This window comes from Lonchura striata, chromosome 3 (genome assembly GCF_046129695.1).
Source record: "Lonchura striata isolate bLonStr1 chromosome 3, bLonStr1.mat, whole genome shotgun sequence".
In the NCBI taxonomy this organism is placed as follows: Eukaryota; Metazoa; Chordata; class Aves; order Passeriformes; family Estrildidae; genus Lonchura; species Lonchura striata.
The window spans coordinates 36,441,327-36,463,812 of NC_134605.1; the positions used below are offsets into that span (position 1 = coordinate 36,441,327).

General features: G+C 37.8%; 1 protein-coding gene across 1 annotated transcript in view; it reads right to left on the reverse strand.

The window, feature by feature from the left end:
* PRKN (parkin RBR E3 ubiquitin protein ligase) overlaps positions 1 to 22,486 on the reverse strand; it is a 681,559-nt gene that overhangs the window by 120,389 nt on the left and 538,684 nt on the right. The window contains exon 8 of the mRNA XM_021544140.2: positions 2,033 to 2,094. Coding sequence (XP_021399815.2) covers positions 2,033 to 2,094 — 62 coding nt within the window. The remainder of the gene's footprint in view (positions 1 to 2,032; positions 2,095 to 22,486) is intronic.

A 22,486-nucleotide genomic window follows, 5' to 3' on the forward strand; every position in this document is an offset into this window, starting at 1 on the left:
TCCAGCCTTAAATACATAAGCACTTTAAAAATAAATCAAGATTGGATATGAAGCAGGAACATGTCCCTGTTTCTCTTTGGCTATTGCTTGTAATGTAAGAAAATATATGATGGTTTATAATACTAAAATTGTAAGAAGTCTGAATAAAACAATCTTATAATTTAATGTCATTTTTTCTATGTAGTATGCATAACAAAAAGAAACATTTTATATATTTTTAAAATGCAAATATCTAACAAAATAACTATAAGAAATAAATAGATCGTTATATGAATAAGGACTTTGCCTGTAATTCCTTTATTTCTTCATTTAGATGTATTTTTTTTTCTCTTGGTTTTGCACCAATTTCCTCACTATCAAAGTGTGTGCTAACTTCAAACAAGAGCTACTGTGGTCTTCAGTAGACTCATGATAACAATGCTTTTGTAGGGATAGAATATATTTGCAACAATCCTTATAAATGTATGGGCTAATGGAATAATTCACGCCTCATGACAATGACCACTATTTGCAAAGAAAGTCCATCAGTTAAATATTGCTCTGTCAGTGATCATTAGTCAGGCTAAGGTCCGCAGCTCCATTCTAGGGTTTTTCCAGGGGAGCTGTCCGGTCTCGCTGATTCACTAATCTCTCTCATACTTGCAGCTTTTTGGTTTAGCTGTTCCTTACTTTTCCTCCGAATTTCTCCTTTTGTCCAACTCTTCCTAGATTGCTTAGCTTTACCTCTTCACACATCTTAAGTGCAGATCTTCCTTTATTTACCAGTCTCTTCAGCAAGCTTCTGTATTGGGTCTTTCCCTTCCCGCCCTTGGTCCAGGCTCCTTGTCAGACCCTGGTTTCTAGTCACAAACCCTTCCATGAACCACCCCCATCTCTTTATTCTACCCAAGCTTCATCTTACTCTGTCCTCTTTTTGTCAGGTAGCTCTAATCAGTCTCTTGACCTCATCAATCCTGGTCATAATTTAATTTATTTTCTCTTCTTAAGTCCTCAATCTCATCATATTCCTGCTTCCAGTATCTCTTGCAAAGGCAAAGCTGAGTCCCTGAGAAACATGACTTGTGACTCTCTATAACAGCTGAAGTGGGGGGCTGGTGGAGGAAAATTGGAAGTCTAGAAATTGTAACAGCAGCCACAATTGTAATAAAAAAAGGGAGAGTGACAGGGAAAGGAAAAGCAACAGGATGTTCTTGACAATACAATCTAATTTAAAAATGATGAAACATGTCTTTGAATTAATATCTCAGGAGTTGCTCCTACCTCTGTCACAGTCCTCATACAACCTTGTGCAAGCCCCTTGGTGTCAGGTTCATTAAAAGATGTGGATAGTGTCATGTACAACACACTAATGCTGGGCTTTCAGCCCCTTGGTCCCTAGCATCTGCAGCTCTGTGTCATGCAAGTCAGGCTTTGTAACCACTACCTTAGGAAGGATACTTCAGAGAAAAAGACAACTTGAATTTCAGAAGACTAGAGTGTATGAAAATTCAACTTGTCTTTCAAAATTTAAGGCCATTTCTCAATACCTCTGTATGTTAATTTCATTACTGACAAAATAATAACTGACCTTCTTGTGAGCGATGTATAGCATACTTCATTTATGCTTTCCTAAGGTCCCTCTACAGAAATAGTTTTCTGAGTGCAAAGCACAGCTATAATTATGAGAAACACTTTTAAAAGAGAAAAAAGGACATACAAAGGGAGGGATAATATCATGAGTAGCTGTAAGCACCAATCCTGTAGTCAGATTGTTTACCTGTCTGCTGCTTTAGAGAGTCTGTTTACTGCTGTAGTCAAAAGCTGAAAAACTGTGGCAGGTAGCAGATGTACCAATTAATAACCTGTCACGGCTGACGGATAGAATGAAAAAAAACCCCAGCTCTCACATATAACTCCTGCGTAGTTTTTTCCCCCACATTTCAGGTCTTTGGGGTCATGAGATATACTCTGTTTCCCTGGAGAGAGATGAAACTGTCTCATTAGCGTCTCTCTTTCATGACATTAAGACGCTGCCTTTGAGATGTGAACTCACCTGTTCTTCTCCCAGAATCCTGAAGTGATGAAGTTCTTTAATCAAGGAGTCTGGACAGCCAGCTGTTGGAAAGAAACAAAAATGGGTGTTTTAAATCTTTCTGTCAATGCAGTTTCAGCATAAGACACATACATGCAGAGACAGAATATACAGATTACCTTAGATAAAGAAGATTAGAAAGATTAACCATGGCTCTGCAGGCACCAGAATACTGAAAACCATCTATCAAATAATCCTTCCACATTTCTGAGCATGCTACCAAAAGCACTTAGAAAGGTTATATTCCAAATATTTTAGCCCTTTCCCCAAAGGACTACAAACAAAAGCAAGATGAAAAGGGCAGCACTGTCTGCCAGATACCGCCAACCCTTCATATAAGCCAAAAAGCCTGTTAAAAGAGGATCTTACATCAAAACACTGGAGCTGCCCAAAGTTGAATTCTGATTCACAGAATAGGTTTGGACTAATTTCTAAGAATAATACATGTTTTCCTTGATTCTCTTAAGGATTTAATAGGATCCACAGATCGCTTTAATTTTAGTTGTCACAAGTATAACCCATTTCACATATATATGGTTGTTACCCCCTGGTGTTAAAACACAAACCAGGAACAGAGGCAGAGGAGTGATCTATCAGAATTTTGCAATGAGATTAATTTTCAATCATTACAAACTTTCACATCTGTACCACCCAGTAAGAAGGAATATGTCTTGCTAGCTGCCATGCACTCTAGTGACCTGTTCAGACTGCGGTTACCTTCCTGGCAATGAAGTCCAAGGCTGCTGTATCTGTGTACTGCTTTTGTAAATGACTTGTGTACACTACCAGACTAATTCCTGACAAGGGATGAAGGAGCAGACTGCAAGACCTATCTGGGCTTTACTCTTTTTACCATAAATTGAAGCATCTCTTTGTGAAAAGAGAAAATTCCTTAAAAGGAATAAAGAGCATAGCTCCTCTCAGAAAATGGGAGAAACCATGGTCTTTATCAACCTGATTTTCTGCTGACACTACTACAAATAGTTACCTTTCACTCTTAATGACTGCCATTAAAAGAATACAAATGAATTTGGATGTAACTATCAGGAAGTCTCCACCAGCACCATGGTTTCACTTAAGGCCAGTGAGACATGGCCTACATTCACACTTTCTGTTGGCATAGCTGTCTTAGAGATGCAGAAGGAAAAGACTACACTTGAAAGCAACATAACTAAAAAGGCAAAAAATGAACAATAGACATACAATACAATTACACTAGCACAAGTCTTGTATTCACATATTTTTTCCACTTAGGGAACTGATTTAAATGTTACTGAAGTCAACATTTTACTGATGAATATTTTATCTTCATTCCGAGGAGAAATAGGTGAAGAATGCACCATCTACACAACTTCATCAGCAAACCCTTACAAAGGTAAGACAAGGTTTGAAGTTGGTCCAGGTTTAAGTATGTAGTAAGAATTGCCTATTAATGAATTTTCTCTTACTAAATATTAGTATTTCTTCCTATTTAATGAAACCTATGATATTCTTACAGGCTTCTTTTCACCCATGTCTTCCTCAAGCACAAGGGTATTCACATATTTGAATGTGTGCTATTTCTTAATCAGATTTTGTTCTCCACAACTTCTAGAACCACAACCTGGTTGTGTTCACTTAAAAAAAAAAAAAGTGTATCACTTTTAAATTACTTTCCTCATTTTCTCCATGCTGTTTGTTCTTTCTCTTTCTCAATACACCTAATTGTCCTTGCTACTCCTACCACAGAATCTACACTTCTACACAGCACTGTCTTGTGTTCTCACTGGGGTTTACATCTCCATCTAACTCTGTCTCACTAACTTCCTGACCTGAGCCCTGAGTTGTAGTTCAGAACTGTTGTCTTTGTGCCTCAAATCAAAACTTATTGTATAAAACATGGTTCCTGTCTCTTAGCCTCAAGTTCTTACATAATTAGCAATATATTTTCTTGCATGTGATTTTCCCCAAAAATATCTGCATTGATTGCATACTGCCATAGGAATTTCTAAGTGCAGAGCATAATTATGATTTCATGTAACACTGCCTGTTAATCTTTGACAGATGTTAGCTTTAGAACACCAACGAAACTGCATTCTGCCTTTTGGAGTCCTTACAGCTTCTACTTCAATCAAGTATTTATTTCTTCCCTCTTATCCTTTCCAATTTATTATTCACTAAACTCCTTAAAACGAGAAGGTTTCCTTTTTCTTCCCTAGCAAGAACTTTCTCACTCCATTCTCCTTGAAATATTTCCTGAGTACTTTTTTTTCCCCCCAGAAATACATCCTGTTCTGCCCTCACACATAAATTATATAACCTCCCCTTTACCTCTCTTTCTTCCATCCAAGCTGGGGATGAATGGATTAAGAGCAGCCAGGCCAAGAAGAACTTGGGGGTGCTGAGGGTGAGTGGTTGGACATGAGCTTGCAAGGAGAACTTGCAGCCCAGATTCCAAATATGCCCTGGGCTGCATCCAAAGCAGTGTGGGCAGCAGTGCCAGAGGGAGGATTGTGCCCCTCTGCTCTGCTCTGGTGAGATCCTACCTGCAGTGCTGCATCCAATTCTAGGGTCCCCAGAACATCAGAAGGATGTGGTTGTATTGGAGTAGGTCCAGAGCAAGGTCACTAAGATCAGAGGGTTGGAGCACCTGCCCTATTAGGAAAGGTGAGAGAATTGGGATTGTTCAGTCTGGAAAACAGAAGGCTTAGGGGAGATATTATAGCAAGTTTTCAGAATTTTGTGGGGGCTTATAAGAAAGATGGAAATAAACTATTTAGTAGAGTCTATAGTGAAGGGACGAGGGGCAATGGTTTTAAACTGCAGGAGGGTTGATCTATATTAGATGTGAGAAATAAGTGTTTTTATGGTGAGGATGGTGAAACACTGGAATGGGTTGCCCCATTCAAGGTAAGGCTGGACAGGGCTCTTAAAAACCTGACCTACTTGAAGGTGTTGCTGCTTTTTGTAGCGGAGCTGGACTAGATAACTTTTAAATGTCCCTTCCAACTCAAACTATTCTATGATTCTATGAAAAACATGCATGTTTAAGTGTTACTAGTCATCCACTGCTGCATGCTCTTCCAAATGCAATATTTTGTATAGTCTGTTTTTCAGAGACTTGCCCAACCTAGTTTTCAATCTTTTCATAGTTCATATTTTCACTGGATCTTGCTTAGCTGATTAGACAACAGATCCTGATACTAGCAAAGAGACAGAGCTTAAAACCTATGTCACTGTTGGCATGATTTTTTCCAGCAATGAGTTCAGAAATGTCAAATGCATACAATATTGAATTATACTGACACATCTTAACAGTCTGCTGTCTGTAAGAAGTCATCTCAGATTGTCACATTTCAGAAGCAATAATTTCAGGAAAAAAAGAGAAATATTTTCTTTTTTATTTTTAAATATTTCTGGGCCTATGTCTATTTTTAATTTCTTCTTTTCTGTAAGTGTTTGTAAAAGATGTTCTAACACTATAACCTATTTTTACCAGATATCTGTGAGTTTTGAAAAAGTCTTGGATTATGTTAAATTCCTGCACTGTGACATAACAAACATTATGGCAAATAACCATCCCATAAATAAAACATAGAGACTTAAAAACCCCTCCCTGCTCAAAATGATTAAAAACTATTCTTAATCTCACCCACAAATTCCTCCATATATCCACACATTAGTGTACATTTATAGAAAAGTATATTTTCTAAGGCTGATGTGAAACTAGCACATGCCAAATGACATAAACTGTGCTTTACAGATTTCTGCTATTTTGTATAGAATGAGTTGAGGATAAGTTTTTATGCCCTCTGTCCTACAGAACCCGTTAATGGTCTCAACAACTACCAAAAATTTTCACTTCCCTCTTCCCAATTATTACTTGAAAAGTACAAGCCTTCATGAAATTTCCACAGACATAAACCAAACAATAGGAATATTAAAAAAATAGTTGATAATAATTGCACCTAAGAGTTTGAATGGAAACAGTACAAAAGCATGGACAACTGGCTTCAACCAGAAGCCAAAACTCAGGATTGAGGACACCTGCAGACTGATAAAATGGCAGCTAAATTGCTTATTTGTTGCCTCTTTCAGCTCACACTCAAACCTATGTGATTCATATGTTCTCAGCTGCAGTGACTGTTACAGGTTCTTGCTAACTATGATGGCAGAGCAAAATATAAGAAATACAAAACTGATGCAAATATTTAATACTCTTATACCACTTTTAACTCTGTCCTAGTTCCACTGACAGAGCAATCAGATACTTAAAACTAATTTAATGTTTTAGGAATGAGCCTAAGTCTAAGCAAGAAAATAATGATGGGAAGATGCCCAGTTCAAAGGACCAGCAGCTTTATAAAGCCACAAGTAATTTCGTTGCTTCTATTTAAAGTTTTATTACTTAAATTAAATGTAAGCATTTTATTTGCTTCAACACATTCTATCATACACCCAGTTTACTTGTTTTAATAATTTTGTTGTTATGTGATTCCCATATTGCCTTATAATTTAACTCCAAATTCTGTACTTATGAATGAAAGGTGCATTTAAAGCTACAGAAATGTGTAACTGTAAACTTGCAATTTACATTGTGGTATTCTCTTCACAAACATATTTTTAATCTGTTCATATAAGTACATGTATCTCCGAGAGAAGAATGAAGCAAGATTCAGGAAGGATGGTTTGATGTCTCCTAACATCATAAATACCCTGATTTCAATTGGTCTGAACACACATTTTCAACTACACTTGTAATTAAACTATGATTATAACTTCTACGAATTTAATTACTCAAATCTTCACATATTTTTTCTCAGACAGAATTAGCTTCTGCTTTTTATTCTTTTTCTTTAAATTGTCCCTCTGTATAACTTATGTTCTTCAGAGAGAAGGCAAAGAAAAAATTAAACCAAGCCTTTAACATTGCATAAATAGCAAAATGGAAGCAAAATACAAGAGCTGCTACAAATAGAGCCAACTGAGGAGTAACAGGAGTGTTGGTGCCCCGATGGCACCTCCAGCCCTGCCTCACCCAGCTGCAGCCGGGCTGGCATCCTGCTGGTGTCCCTCACAGCCCTGCCCTGCCCAGCCGTGGCAATCCTGCAGCTCAGAGGTGCCCAGCCCATCCCCAGGGAGTGCCCAGTGCCCTGGCTGCCAGCACCTGGATGGAAGTGCCCCGGCTGAATCACTTGGAGCTCCAAGAAAATCACAAAATGCCCTCACTGACCACAGTTACAAGCAAATGTATCCCCACTGCAGGGTTGTGGGCTACATCTTCTAACATAGGTTTGCAGTATTATTTACTGCTTTGCATTTAACATTTCATCTTTTCCCAAACAGTATAGCAAAGCCAGGGACCTCATAAAACGGGAAAGCTGGCTGGACAGAACGCACATCCAACCAATATGATTAATGCAACGTTCTCTGTTTATTCGAGAGAAGATGGCAGCTTATATACACTTCTACATAGTTTACAGTTTAAAAAGGCACTCTCATTGGCAAGTGAACATTGTCTTAAGGTGGCCCAAACCTTACACTATAAACCTATACTGCTTCACACCCAGACAGCCCAGTGCTCCACATCACACCTTAATACAATTTCTAACTGTGCCACAAACTCTTAATTTCTAACTGCGTCAGAGGCTTGAAGGCCTCACAAGGCCCAAATCTGAGGCCTAGACTGGAGTAGCTCAAATCTCATTCCAAATGTAAATCATGCCCTCTCTCAGAAATTCTGTAACAATATAGTTGTGTGAGATTCATTTCAATACATTTAAGCATCAAAATGTTGGCTATATGAGTCTAATATATTCCTTGCATGCTTCCTTTACATTTGATAGAAAGAATACATGCTTTCACAGAGTAATTCCCACCATCCAAGATTGACACAGAAAAAGATCCCCTTATTTCCATTAAGTGAGGAGTTTAAGGCGACTTGGAAAGATTTACACAAGTAACTTTTAGACTTTTTAAGTTAGAATATTTGAATTTCACTCAACAGCTGCAATTCCAATAATTTATACACATCCTTAACATTGGAGCATGTAAATTGTAAATTTCCCCCTCACATTTAGCTCCATGCAAGCTAAGCATTTACATTATGAGCACAATGCAACTTCCACTTCTCTCACTTAAAATTTATGTCTGCATCAACACTTGTTAATTCTGAAAAATCCATCCCTTTTGTGGGCTCTGAACATGACCATGCACGAATATCTATCAACGTCCTTCAAAGGATATCTTTTCACAGTGTTAATTGCTAAACCGAGAGTGCCACTGGAAAACGTTTTAAATACTTGAAAATAACCACTTCTTGCTTAGAAAATTAATGGATATGTTAGCTTCTTTTTTTCCTGACTTTAGCATAGGTATTAAAAATGTTCTGTATTCAAAAACATAATCCTAAAAATCTGGCAGTGCAGCACTCTAATGGCAGGACTTGCAATACAGCAACACATATATATACAGGGAAGTGCAAGCTGGCCTGCCATGCATGCACAGGAAGGAAAGGTGCACAGGGAATCCTGCAGCTCAGCAGTGCTTGTTACGGCAGTGTCCATCCAGAGCACAGCCAACTGCAGCTACAGTGGGACAGTGACTGCGACTCCTGGTGTCAATACAAGTTACTCAGCACAGCACAGGCATCACTGTTGAGTGAACAGCAATGGCAGAAGAGCACAGCCCTGCACTGAGTATAACAGCAATGGGACTGTAAACAGAGCAGTAAGAAAGCTGGGCTCAGACGAGACTTTCACACAAAACTTAACAGGTTTGGAGTCCCATAACTAGTGTGCATTAATTCATTACATCACTTTCCCAGCCTCCTCCAAATTGTTCAACTAAACGGAATATTGCTGTAAACCCCACACCTTTCTGCTGTCTGCATCTCCTCCAGGGATAAGCTGGTGACAGTGTGGCCATTCCTGTGGGAACGGACCATGATTTCAAAGTATGGAGTGAATTCACTGCGCTTGTGTTAATTAAATGTTTAGATGTTACAGGTGACCTTTTCTCATTTTTGGTGTTATGTGAATGTGAACAAAGACAAAACTAAGAAGAGTGTCTGAAATGCATAATTATTTTATAGAAAAGAGAAAAAAGATATGAAGAAAATCAAGTAGATAATTTATAAAATATATGCATATAAGATTATATTTTGAATGCTTCTTGTGCACTGTGAAAAGATGCTGAAATATTTTCTCACAGATCCTACGGAAGGGATATACTTACTGTATTGTACTATAGCCATTTTCACTATTTTTCTTACAACAATCATGAGCAGTACTTTGGTAAATAGTAAATTATTGAGATTTTTTTCCTTGCTGCCCATACAATTTCATAATGTAGACAAACTCAGAAATTAATTAAATTGTATATGTACACTTAGATTTACATACCTTTTCCTTTGCATAAAAAGATTTAATTTTTAAAAAAAGAAAGGTCATAAAACAAGTCCTGTGAATAACTTGTCATCTCAAGTCCCATGCCATGCCTTACATCTGCAAGTCTGAAAATGCAGAGGATTCACAGGGGCACACAGCTTCATCTGGAGCATCAATTATTATTAACCACCATCAATCATAAAATCACATCAGACTGAAAACCCTCTCATGAAATCTGTCAGCCGTGTGTTTGAAAATTGGGGGACAACCCTTTAATATCCAAATTTCTTGTATTGGCCACCTTACAAGTGGTGTAAAAACTACCTATCCAGCAAAATCAAATAAAGTAAGCTAAAAATTTAGATGGGATTCTTTACTTGTACTCATGACATTTTAATAATCATCAGTTTGTAGATTATATTTTTCTGTACAATGATCTAGATGAGTAGATGTACAAATATATGCCCAAAACAAGACACATCAGAGTGCTTCAATATTATTGATTGGTTTTGGGAAAAAAAAAAAAAAAAAGCTTATTTCAAAAGCAAGAAGTATTGAATTCTGTCTTTTCAAAGCCAGCAGTCATGTATTCAGACTGCAAAGCTCAGCTCTGCACTTGGGCAATGCTGAACCAGAGAATATGACAAGCAATGTTCGTGTGTGGTTTCTGTACCTAGAGTTTTCTGACCCTGGTAAGGTCACGGTGAAAATCTTCACACGGTGAAGATCTTTCTTCTAAGTCTTTAAAAACCTCTCTAAAACTACAAATGGGGGAGCAGTTCTTCAGCTCAAGCAAACTATCACAAACAGTCCAAAGACACAGAGCATATTTTTTAGTCTCATGAAGTGTTTGTAAAATAATTGTGCAAATGGACTGCATCAGAGTTGGGAAAGGATCACATAAAGTGATTGTAGCCAATTCTGCTGGTCTGGCTTTCTCACATTGCACACAACTCTGACTTTCACTGTGCTGTTACTCACTGCTATTTTAATGATCCTTTAAAGCCAAATGACTAGAAGTAATGAACCACATTAGCCATTTTCTGCTATGGTCTTTCTTTTAATCTTTGTTACAAAAATAACCAGCAAGAATATTGACCTGCCATTTCAGTTTAGAAACAACTTCCGTATTTCCTTTTCACACATTTAAAACAACATTTACACCACACTTGAACAAATAATGTTTAGTTGCATCAGCATTCAAACCCTGAATTGCATTGAGTTCTGCAATGCCAGCAAGCCACTGCTTGTTATTTTTGGGAGGTTTTATTTGCATATTCTGCACTGCTATGAGACAAACTGCAGAGAGTCTTTCAGAGGGGGGAAATTTTCTAAGAAATAATATTCAGTCTTGCCCAAGAGACTGACACATCAGGGCAACCATGCAATAGTGCAAACACATTTGATGAAGAGTCTGTACCATCTGCTTGCTCAATATTCCAATTTAAATTATAGGTGTAAATTCACCCACACAATTCTCAGTAAAGTCAGTGAATACCAAACTCATGTAACACAACAAATTCCATACTGTCTATATGTAATAAGAAATTGAGCTATGACCTTTACTGCTCACATACAGAAGCTCCAGAAGCAAAAAATAAAAAAGGAAACTCCCTTCTTCCCATGCAAATGGGAAGATTTGATTATTGCCAAATGAAATTTAACAGAAAATCAATTTTTTAATGCTTCCTAATTAACAGAAGTAATTTCTACAGTTTCTTTACATCAAAGAGGACAAGTCTAGGCTCCTGCCATAACCAGGTGATTTTAATTTTTATTAAGTTGAGATATAGGAGCGCTATTTTAAACTTCTTTTGGAAGACTCACACCTTCTACCATAAAAACCGTGGAAGTGAAAATTTCATTGCGGGGATCTGGCCTGAAAGGAGCTCTTCACTCTCAGTTTGCTAGGTTTTTAGCTCTATCAGCTCAATTCATGAAAGGTTTTCTCATCTTTTATTCAAAAAGTAGTTGAAGTCTCTAAAGAAAACTCTGTTCTCTCAAATTCCCGCCTTCATGCTGGCATTGGCCTTTGATTATGATCAGTACCTTTGAGAAGGGAAGTGAGAGGTCAGGAGTTTTCAGCATGTGGTGGAAGCTTTAGGAGGGAGGAGATTGTCTTCTCAGGGAAAATCCAACTATCCTGGAATAAAGGTCAAAACAAGGCAAAAACAACTACAGAAGAATTTCATTTGCTAGTTACTGAAGGGCAAATCCTTAAAAGATTCAAATTTCTGAATACAGAACCAAGCAAGTATAATTCAGAACTGTGAAAAGGTTTCCAAGCTGAAATTAAGCTTAAATTTACACCAATGTTTTCCAACTGATGGCTCAGTAACATAAATATATTTGTCATGGTAAACAATATTGTAAAGCACAAACCCTAAGAATTATATTTTGAAGGTAAATATTTATTATTTTTCCTTTTAAAAGTTGAATTAAGGAAAATGTTCTCCTATAATTTTGGGAGTTATAGACAAAATCCCAGTTTCCTATTGCAATAAATTTCCATCTAATTTGTATTTACCATAAGGTTATTACGCTGACTATGCAATATAAAATAAGCCACTACACCATCAAGAAAGTTGTGGCCAGGTGCTAGAGAAAAAACACAGCTTTCCACCTTTTTAATTCCAAAACTACTGTTTAAGGATATTAAAATACAATTTATAAAGGTTATCTTCTGTCCACAGTACAGGAAAATCAATATGCCAAGCTAAAAAAACCAGCAGAAAAACCAAGATGCACACATGCAGGTCTCACTCTCTTACTCACACATGCATAAGCATGCACAAAATTACTATTGGAGAAAGTAAAATGGCAAACAATATCCAGTGACCCAGAAACAGCAACGCTTTTCTTTCAAATTTTGCATTTATTTTTTTTTTCCATGAGATATGACATCATTCTGTATAAACAGTATATAAAAAATGCTATTTCTTTAATCTATGAAGCATTTATAAATCTTCAACATGAGCCTCTCACTGAGAGCTTACACAAATATTTAAATTGCTACATAAATGACTCAGACTACAAGGCAAGCCCAGGCTACTCTAAAAATAAATGTTCATGGACAATAAGCCCATCCAACCAAAAGAGAATTTTAAAAAGCCACAGAATATATAATGTCTCTCAGAATAGTACAGACATATCTGGATGAATGGCTACGATTCTGTCTTTTTCATGGAGATTTTAAGACAGAAAATAATTTTCAGAACTCTAAAGAAAGAAGCAATTGTCTAAAAGCGACCTGCACTCTGGTAAAGGAGTTCAAATCTTAATTGATATCTAATTGTAATATTTTTCTTTCTCCTTTGCAGCAGCAATACATGTGTGTATATCTTGCTGTTCTCTATGAGGGAACATGGAAAAGTTCCACTTATGAAATGAGGACAGTTTTGCATTTCACTGTAATCATATCAAATTAGGGCAGGTGGCAACTCTGCAGGCAACATAATTATGAAAAATGCCTGTGTTCAATACAAACTGTCCTTCCAGTCTTGAGGTCTAATAGGACATCAGAGTGCAATCTTTTAACATTTTACTGGCAGCTCAGAATACAGAAGACCACTGAGGTGGGACTACATACTGCTCTCATTTTCTGTCTGTGCAAATCTAGACAAATAATACATATGTTCTTCAATATTTGCTCTAACATAAGAAGCAGAGTGTTCCTGGGAGTGCAAAAGCTGGTGTGGGGTGAAAACTAAAGTTAAATACAGAAAAAAAAGTAATTAAGTCACTAGGCAGGTCTAATTCTAATAACATTGTGTGAGACAGGCTAATCCTGCATTGCAAATAGTGATTCGTGTTTCTACTGTAAAAAACCTGACAGGCAGGAATAAATACAAGAGCTCATACTGTCTGTTCATCTAACAGAAAAGAATTGAAACGACCTGAGAGATTCCCTAAAGAGAAAGTGTTAAGGATTTTTCTGATTTTATATTGATATACTGGCCCTATACTTGAACAGATCGTTCATGATGAACAGCTAGCAAAACACATTTGAAATAAGCTGAAAATTTAATGCAAAATTCTATTCTACATTAAAGGGATGATACAGCCAGGTTCATTTAGAATATTACTCCTCTGAAGACACCCCAAGCACTACAGTAACAAATGTTATATCAAAGAGGCGTTCGGCAACAAATGCAATATGAGTCTCTGTGAGGCAATTTTTCAGTATGTCAGAATTATAATAACACTCCAAGGAAACAAATTAAGCAGCACAAACTTGGCTGTTGGGATCACTTTATTAGCAATACAGTGTTTTCTCATAAAGAATGTTTTTCTTTGGATCTGTCAATGAAAAGCTCTATCTGTTTTATTGGTGCACAACTTCATATTTAACTAGGAAATATAAGAAACAGTCTTTCTGCCACATTAAAAAAAAAATTGAGGAAAGAAAAAAAAATTCCTAATCATTTTTACTCTACAGCTGATGTCCAGCCCAGTGTGGCTTTTCTTACGCAGCAGGGATAAACACTTTAATCACAAGGGATAAAACTAGTGCACTAGTACCAGTGAGGAAATAACAAATGATTTCTACCTGGTGGAGGAATATCTATTTTTAAAAACCCATAGGTTTCTAAAAATATTGACAAAATATTGAAAAAAAATTTGCTCTGGTTAGTCATCGTGTTGATGTAAAAATTGATTACATTTTTTTCCTTTGTGCATAAAAACCAGCACTTGCCAGGTGGACAAGCCACAAGTCCTTTCAATGAGTCGGAGGAGACTGTGCTTGCACTGTAGTGATACAATTCCAAGAATGTCACAATTTACCTAAAGCTCAGTGGCTGCAGTGGGCCAGTGGGAGATGGATATGCTTTACTATGTGCAGGGCAGGAGAGATCCCCCACAGCTCAGCATTATGCCATCAGACTCATTGCTACGCTGAAGTGAATTAGTGCAAGCAATTTCATGAGATTATGGCAGCAATTTGGTACAGAACAGCTGCCACACCACACTACAGGATTCTCCCTCTGGTTTTTACTTACATGACCACGAATAATTTCTGAGTTAACCCAGAGCAACAGAATCTATCCTTGATTCTTACCACCTTACACAGATATATGCTATGCCTTATAATTAATTGTTCTACACTTTTTTTAAACTAAAAATAATTTCATTATCACAAGTCCAATGAATCTTCATTAAATCAGCCACTTTATACAATGCTATTTCTTCTGATATTTGAATTACTTTCCCTATCTAGACCATGCCCATGATTTCCCTCATCTACACTTTATTTTCTGTATTCTTTTAAGAGTGTAGGGTTTCTAAGTTGTGGGCCTGAAGACAGAAAAGACAGGTAAGTGTAGGACCAAATCTCCAGTCTTAGTTACTGCATATACGAAACCTCACCGGGTACACAGTCCAAGTGCAGATGGCTGTGAGGGTGTGAATGTGGTTTTTTTTTCCCCCCTCCATTTGGTAGTAGATATTATTGCATCAATCATTTCCAATCACCAAAGAAAAAAATGAGAAAATTTATACTAGTGGGATTTTAAACTGACAGAGTTTGTCACTATGAAATGCTGATGCAGACACTAGAAATCAAGACTGCAATGTCTCTGAACCTGATGCTAACATTTAATCAGGTTGATAAGCCATGTAAGTAAGGACTGGTGTCCCCCTGGGAACACCCTCTGCTTCCCACATGAAGAGATCCTCCTCCCAGCAACAGAGAAACAGAGCTCAGACATGAGTGTCTTCTGTTTCTTTTTTTCTTTTACAAAATGGAAAGTCAAATTATTGAAACTAATGATAAAGTTAAGCTTTTTTCTTTTTCCTCATGCTATTAAAATGCTCCCTTGACTTTGCTTTATTTCATGAGATCACTGAGTTGCAGTTGTAAAAAATAACACTAGGTCTCATCACTTGTACATTTACCTTTTGACATCACATTAACTAATTTTTCTGTTAAGTACTTCTAAGCAGTCATTTATATATTAAGTATTGAACTATGTATCCCTTCTGCCTCTCAGTATTACACTGCCTGCTATGTATTTTCCACTTGTGACTGTTATGTCATGGATCAGAAATTCATTCCTTGTACTTCTGTCTGGCTCCAGAATACCATCATGCATGACATTCCAGAGACACTTTCTTCCTGACTGAGAATTATTGGATATACAGCTATAAAAGCACACATAAAAGCTAAAAGCCCTTAGAAATACTTGGAGGGGAAACAAAACATCCCTTAAGCATCAAATTGGTTGGAAATTCTTCATGCTGCTCTTCTACACCAATTCCTGCAGGATTTGCTTTCTATTGTAGCTTAGGTCCTGTCTGCTTCAGGAAAAAGATTGTCAATTATGATAAATGATTCTGCATGGAAGGACTTAGACTCACACTACAGAAAACTATATCTAATGAGATTATCTGATTCTTTCTTAAGGATCAATAATTTATTTATAGGCAGGGGCCTCAAAGGTTAATTTTTAGTGCTTTACTCACCAAGCTATGCAGCACTCAAATGACTTGTAAGAGACATACAATCAGAATTGGCTAATCCACCTCAGCTTGTTTAAAAAAAATTGTCAGATTAACAAATCAATGATACTTACACACTATGAAATTGGTTTCCACTTAAAAGCTGACTGGATTTACACAGTTTACATGCAGCACAAATCCTGTTTTCATGTAATTTAGCAAAGATTCTGGGCAAAGTGATTCTCCCCTCTCTTGTCAATTTCCAAGACACAAAGTGGCCAGCAGAAATCCTATTGCAGTTTGATGGATGTGTATTGAGGGAAAGGAGGAGAGAAAAAAGAGAAATGTAGGAATTTTGATGTTTGGCTATAGGTTGCTGTCACTGATCAATTTCCTATCTCTGCTTCCACAGATACCTGTGACTTTCCATTTTGAGAATTTTCTCCTGTTTTGCTGGTTTTACCAAGAAGTATGCCATGCCTAACCTGTGACACATTGATGCTACATCCATTCAACAGCCCACTGCAGGGGTTGCATGAATGCAATAGCAAAGAGTGCTACATTCATGTTTTTTTCACCCATTTCGGCATTTTAATTCTGCTCACACCTCTTGCACTCATTATAAGAGAGTCAAACACATGGCTGCCATCAAGCATTCTCTGGCCTTGAATGCAAAGTAAACTTTGCTGCAACGAATTATTTGCACATGTTGTTTCTCTCTCTGTCTTCTTCCATTTTTAGCTATGTATTTATAGTTGTCCTTTGAAGGCTGTGGAGCATTATCTAGTTTTATTTTTATTTTTTGTTGCTTTTGGATTTTGATCGAAAGTGGGTTTTGGGAGCACAACACACTTCAAATCATTAGGACTATATTCGCCTTCACTGGGACGATAACAAATCAAGGTGGCAAATACCTGAAAACTACAATGATATTTTTTGTGCAATGATCACTGAATTAGAGCAGTTATGATATAAAACTGATTCAGATTACAGGTACTTGATCAACTGAAACTCCAGCAACTTTAGTAATAATTTCCTAACTTCTTTCTATACCTGGAAAATATCATCAGAAGACAAATGTAAATATTTGCAATGAAAAAATATACCATAGTGTCAGTTTGCATTTTTTTTCAGTCTTGTATCTATAGATCCTACTGAACTGAAGGTTAATGCTAACATTCAAAGACAGACTGTGCATAATCTAAGAGGACATGCGACATTTTTATGTTTCAGGCTAATGCTTTGTGTTTTTGTTCTTCAGGACAGTCTCATAGGAAAGTAAGCTAATGTCATTGACTATCTCAATATTAAATAGATAAATAAATAAATAGAGACAAAGCAAATACAACCAGAGTGGCTGAAATAAGTGGCATGTACACCGTACAGTAAACAATTTTACTGAGCAGCCTACTAATTTGCCCCAGTTTACCACAACCAATTACTCTTGCCTCGGAGACTCCTTATCTCAGATTTTCCAAGCCAGCTACCCACTATTTCTTGATAAAAGACATAGCAGTATTTCAGAAAATTGCAGATTAGATAAAGAAGAAACCCAGTGCTAGAAGTAATTGCCTGCATTTCCCCCCTCAGCTATCCAATCCTCCATCCAAATAGTTGAAAAGCTACCTTCCAAGTTAGGTCTTGGTAATCCAACTGTATTGGCTACAAAACAATACACTTGGCAATATTATAGAATCGTTGTGCTTAGCATTACTGTCTGCTAGCAGAGGATGGGAAAATAATCTTTGAAAGGTCAGCAATAGCAAAGAAGGACTGTGTTGAATTGGACCCCCACAATACTGGCTGAACATAAAACACACTCTCATGACAGAGTTGCACAGCTAAGCTCCACAATGTACAAAAGTAGAAATCATTCAACCCTGCTTCTTCCTCCTTCCTCTTCCTTCTCATCCCTCTTCTGGGAAAGAAAAGGTATCTTGGTTTGGGAGAAGCAGGAGCTGGTTGTAAGTACTGTAGATAAATAAATGTACTGAATCTAACACAAAATCCATCTCTCAGTACCCTGTCTCCGTCACAGGTCAGTTACAGATGCCTTGAGAAATGCATAACAAGAAAAGGGTTAAATATGTCTGTATTTCATCCTTATCTGCACACTGCCATTTAGGGACATTCTATGACATAGGATGCAATCAGATTCCTCCCTCTAGTCACTTTGAGAATCCTGAATACTTTTGGTCTCTACAATGTCCTTAAGTGTTATGTTCCATAATTTTAATTTGCAGGATGTGAGGTTCCTCTTTTCACCTTATAGGTGCTACCTTATAGCATGGCTATCTCCAGTTTTCACATAATAAGAATGGGTAAATTCCTACTACTTTTTTCCATTCCCCTTATGATTTCAGAAAACTTCATCACATCTTTATCCAAATGAGTCTTGTCAGAACAGAAAAAACAAGCATTTCATCACACACAAACTATTCCTTACCTCCAGCCATCCTTGCTGCTCTATGTTTAAATGATAGCTAGCACTTTATTTTGCAGAGACAATAACCAAAACTGCTCTGGGAATGTGTAGAACAGGCTGTATTCTTGATTTTCCATGGGTAAATAACATTTTGTCATTCCTAAAGTTCCTAAGATCTGAATTGCCCTTTTGAAATCTGATCTGCCCTTTTGATTTTCACTTAGTTCTCAGATGATATTTTCTGTGAGCCACCCAAACAAGAGGCCAAACAAATGAGGACGGAGAGGGGAGACCAGTGCCACTCTGTCTGCTTTTACCCTTGGATGCTCCAAATGGTTCCACCTCTGCTTCCTAAGATGGCTTACTGGAAAGCCTGCTCAAAACCACCAGCAGTGTTGTGCTGACAGTCAGCTCTGCAGACTGAATTGCTTTGTTACTCCATCCTCACACTTGGGCAGTGCAGCAGCACCCTTGCAGCCAGCTCAGGATCTGGCCATGTACTCCATAAACCTAAATCACCTTCATGGCTTCACCTCAGCTTGCCCCAGCACTGGGATTTCCCAGTGATCACAGGGCTGTGGTTAGCCCTGGCACACCCCATTGGCATGGCATGGCACAGCCGGCCTCCCTGCTGCCCCAGAACCACTGTGCTGCAACATCTCCTGCCAGCAAGTAGTCTCTAGACAAGGCTGCAGTATGCCATACCTAGTCTATAAGGAGTTAAGAACTTGGGAGCTAAGCTGTGGTGTGAGGTATGAGGGCTGGGAATGAAATGGACCTAAGTCTGATAATCCAAAACTAACACATGAAAACCAACAACTAAATGCTTCAATCTGAAAGTTGAAACCAAGGGACAAAAGAGCAGGATAGCAAACAAATAGAAAGAACAAAGAAAATTACCACCAGCCTCCTTTTCATCTTGCAAAGGCACTGTATTCTGTATGCTGTATGGGATATGTCAGCTTCTTCTCTTTCCATCAATGCAAAGAGAAATGGAGACAGAAAGCCCTTTTGCATAAGTGCCTTATAGACTTGAATCTCTAAACTATGAAGAATGATCTCTCTATACCCCAGATGTGAAGCCCTGTAGCTTCATAAAGAGACAAAGTTCCTTGTAAGCCAATGTGAGTGTGTACCTTACTGGAGCATTCCTGAGGATGAGACAACTGAGGTGCCCTCAGTTTTCTTCTCTGTGATAGAAGAAACAAGGATTTCAAACTTAGACAGCATTTGACTCATAATAATTGGAAAATGAATTCCCTTTTTGTAGCTTAGTTTTTCATCTGCAGATCCCTTTGCAGGTTTTGTTTGTGGGTTTTTTTTTTAATCTGTTGTCTTCTGAGGAGAAGCTCTTTTTTGATTACAAATCCTGGTTATGTAAAATATGCTGCATCTAGCTGTGCAAAGGTGATATATTAATTTTTATTTATATCACAGCTGATCTGAAAGCCTCCCTTCTGTTGATAACCCCACTGTGCTAAATAGTGGATGAACATGTCACATTAAACAGATGATACAGTCATTTGTGCATCTACAAGAGCATGCCACTTGTGACAGAACGTGTGATACAGAATGCATGATAAATTCCCCAAGGGAGGGGAAGAATAGCTGCCCATTCTTTTGTGCTGTGGATATAATGACCAGTACTAAACTGATTTTAACTTTGTCTCTCAGCATTTTAAGCTGTGAGTTTGGCCTCACTTGGTGATCTTACATAAAAAAATATTACCCTGCCGAAGATAATTCTCCAACTACTCTTTAGAGAACACCATAAATCCCATATATTGAACTTACAGAATATATATACCAACAATCTTTAGCTGACTCAAAGCTGTGCTTGACAATGATAAGTCAGTGCTGCCATGCAATTACCTTAGGAATGTCAACTGAAGGCAATGACAATTGAAACTTAAAACATCTGGCTCTAAATCCTCACTTATGACTTTGTGGAGAAAGAACAGCCCCAGCTGCATGACAAAACATCAGTTCCATATCTTCTGAGTTTTCTCTTGAAGTCTTTGCAGTATTTAAATATGGATCACTCAACATTAATGTATGTATTAGATAAGACGAAAAAATACAAGATCTGCCTCCCACAAAGTTTTTTATGGTATAGATTAATGTACATGCTACTCAAGAGACTGAAGTTTTATCTTCAAGAACAGTTTAAATTAGCAATTTAAATAAACAGTTTAAGCAGTTTAAATTAGCAATTTCTGTGCGCTAGGTACAGTCTGTTTCTTTTAACTTTTCTTTAGTTAACCTAAATAAGCCAGGCTTGTTTACCTGGCTTGCTGGAAAAGAAGTTATTATAGTCCAACCATTACTAGCCTTGAAGGTTGCATAAAAAGCCAGAGGATGCCATTTAAGTACCAGCTCTCACATAATTATTCTGCTTTAGCAGTACAACTAGTTTTAAAGGAAACTTTAGGACCTGGAGCTCTATTTTAGACATAATTTCATTAATAAATTGCTTCATTGTTAGCATGCAATCTGCAGTTTATTTGGTCCATAATATTCTGTGATCATTATGATAAATCTGAGTTCAGTGGTCAGAAATTAATTCTCTCAACTTTGAAGAAAATAGGGCTTTACTGGACAGGATGGCAGATCATAACCCCAGCAGCCAAAATAATAATTTGTAGCTAATAAACAGAGAAGACCAAATGGGGATGGTTTCAGTAGGAAATTTGATGGTAGCTGTACATACAGGATGAGGAGACAGGGATTGAAGCTTATAGAAAAAACAGAGAACACTGAAGATACACACTAGCAGCAGAGCTATTTTTCATGTCAGGTCTTTTATCTGCAGACTCTCAGGCCAGACCTATTAGCACACTGACTGTGATGCCTTGACCCAGGCACTGGACTACATTTGCAAGACTGAGGCCAATATTTTCCTGAGAAACACGGCCAGAAAGTGGGTGAGTTATACTGAGGCAGCTGCAGTTACCAGCATCCCACTCACACAAGGAATGATGCAGAAAAAGGGGGCTGTGCTGAGACATAGCTGTAATCAGAGAGACCTCACTGAGAATAACATTCATACAGGATGTGGGGAGGCATCCAAAGACAGAAGAGATGAGTGCACATCTCCCAGGTGTAAATGGCCCCTCTGCAGGAAAAAAAAATGGTCACTCTGCTGGTAGAGTTCTATACTCCCTAGTAGGAACAGATACATGGAAAGAACTTGTAACAGACAAAAATTAAACCAAGAATTAGTGGCAAGCATGAAAGTGACAAAAGCAGCCCCTTGCCACATATGCTAGACACACAGCTCATATGTTGCTCATGAGATCACTGAAAGATTGCTAGAGCACATACAAGTGAGCTCTGTCCTCGCCCATGTCGGCTTGCAAGGAGATGAGCTGTCCAATATGTGTAATGATCTTGGGAATATCAAAAGAGTTGGAGGGTCTGTAAGCACACATGAAGAGATAGCAGCTCTGGGGCTATTCCCATTATTCCTTTTGGAGAAGTGTCAAAGATCAGATAAAGATATATATGATCCACAGGTGGTTTTGACAGGAATATTAATTCTCTCAGCCAGGGAGTGGTGTTCCATGAGCACAGCTTCCCAAAATCATCTCAGGATAGTTAAAGAAGTGAATGAAGCAAACTCACAACTTGCTGCAATGACCTTTGAGAACTCAGGGAAAACAGGTTTGCCTAAATAAAAACAGTGAAAAACATCTTCAAGTCCTTGACTTATGAGAAATAAACAAACTTAAAGAGCTGGACTGACATACACTCAATGACAAGATCCTTGCCCCTAAGAAGAATTTTGGCTGACCTATCACTCAAGATCCTCTGTGGAATCCAACTGACAGTGATAGCTGCAGGGTCTGTGCACAGTGTTTTTCATTTCTCCATATTTCACATGCAATTTTTCTAACAGTGACATATATTAACATTTGTGCATCACACAGTGTACAATTCCACTCAGGAGGACTGGGAATGAAGAGAGGTATTAAGAGGTACAGTCCTTGCCCCATCTACCCCTAACCTCTACAGCCAAACAGCGGCTAATTTATCTTATGGTGTGATTCAGAGCAGCCTATGGAGTATTTTCATTTTCTGTCAAGTGCAGTGTTTTAAATACATTTTGGCATTAAGAGACTGCTCAGTGTGCCTTTAACAGACACCTCTTTTCTACTTGGCAGTCCCTAGAGTCTCTGATGGCAG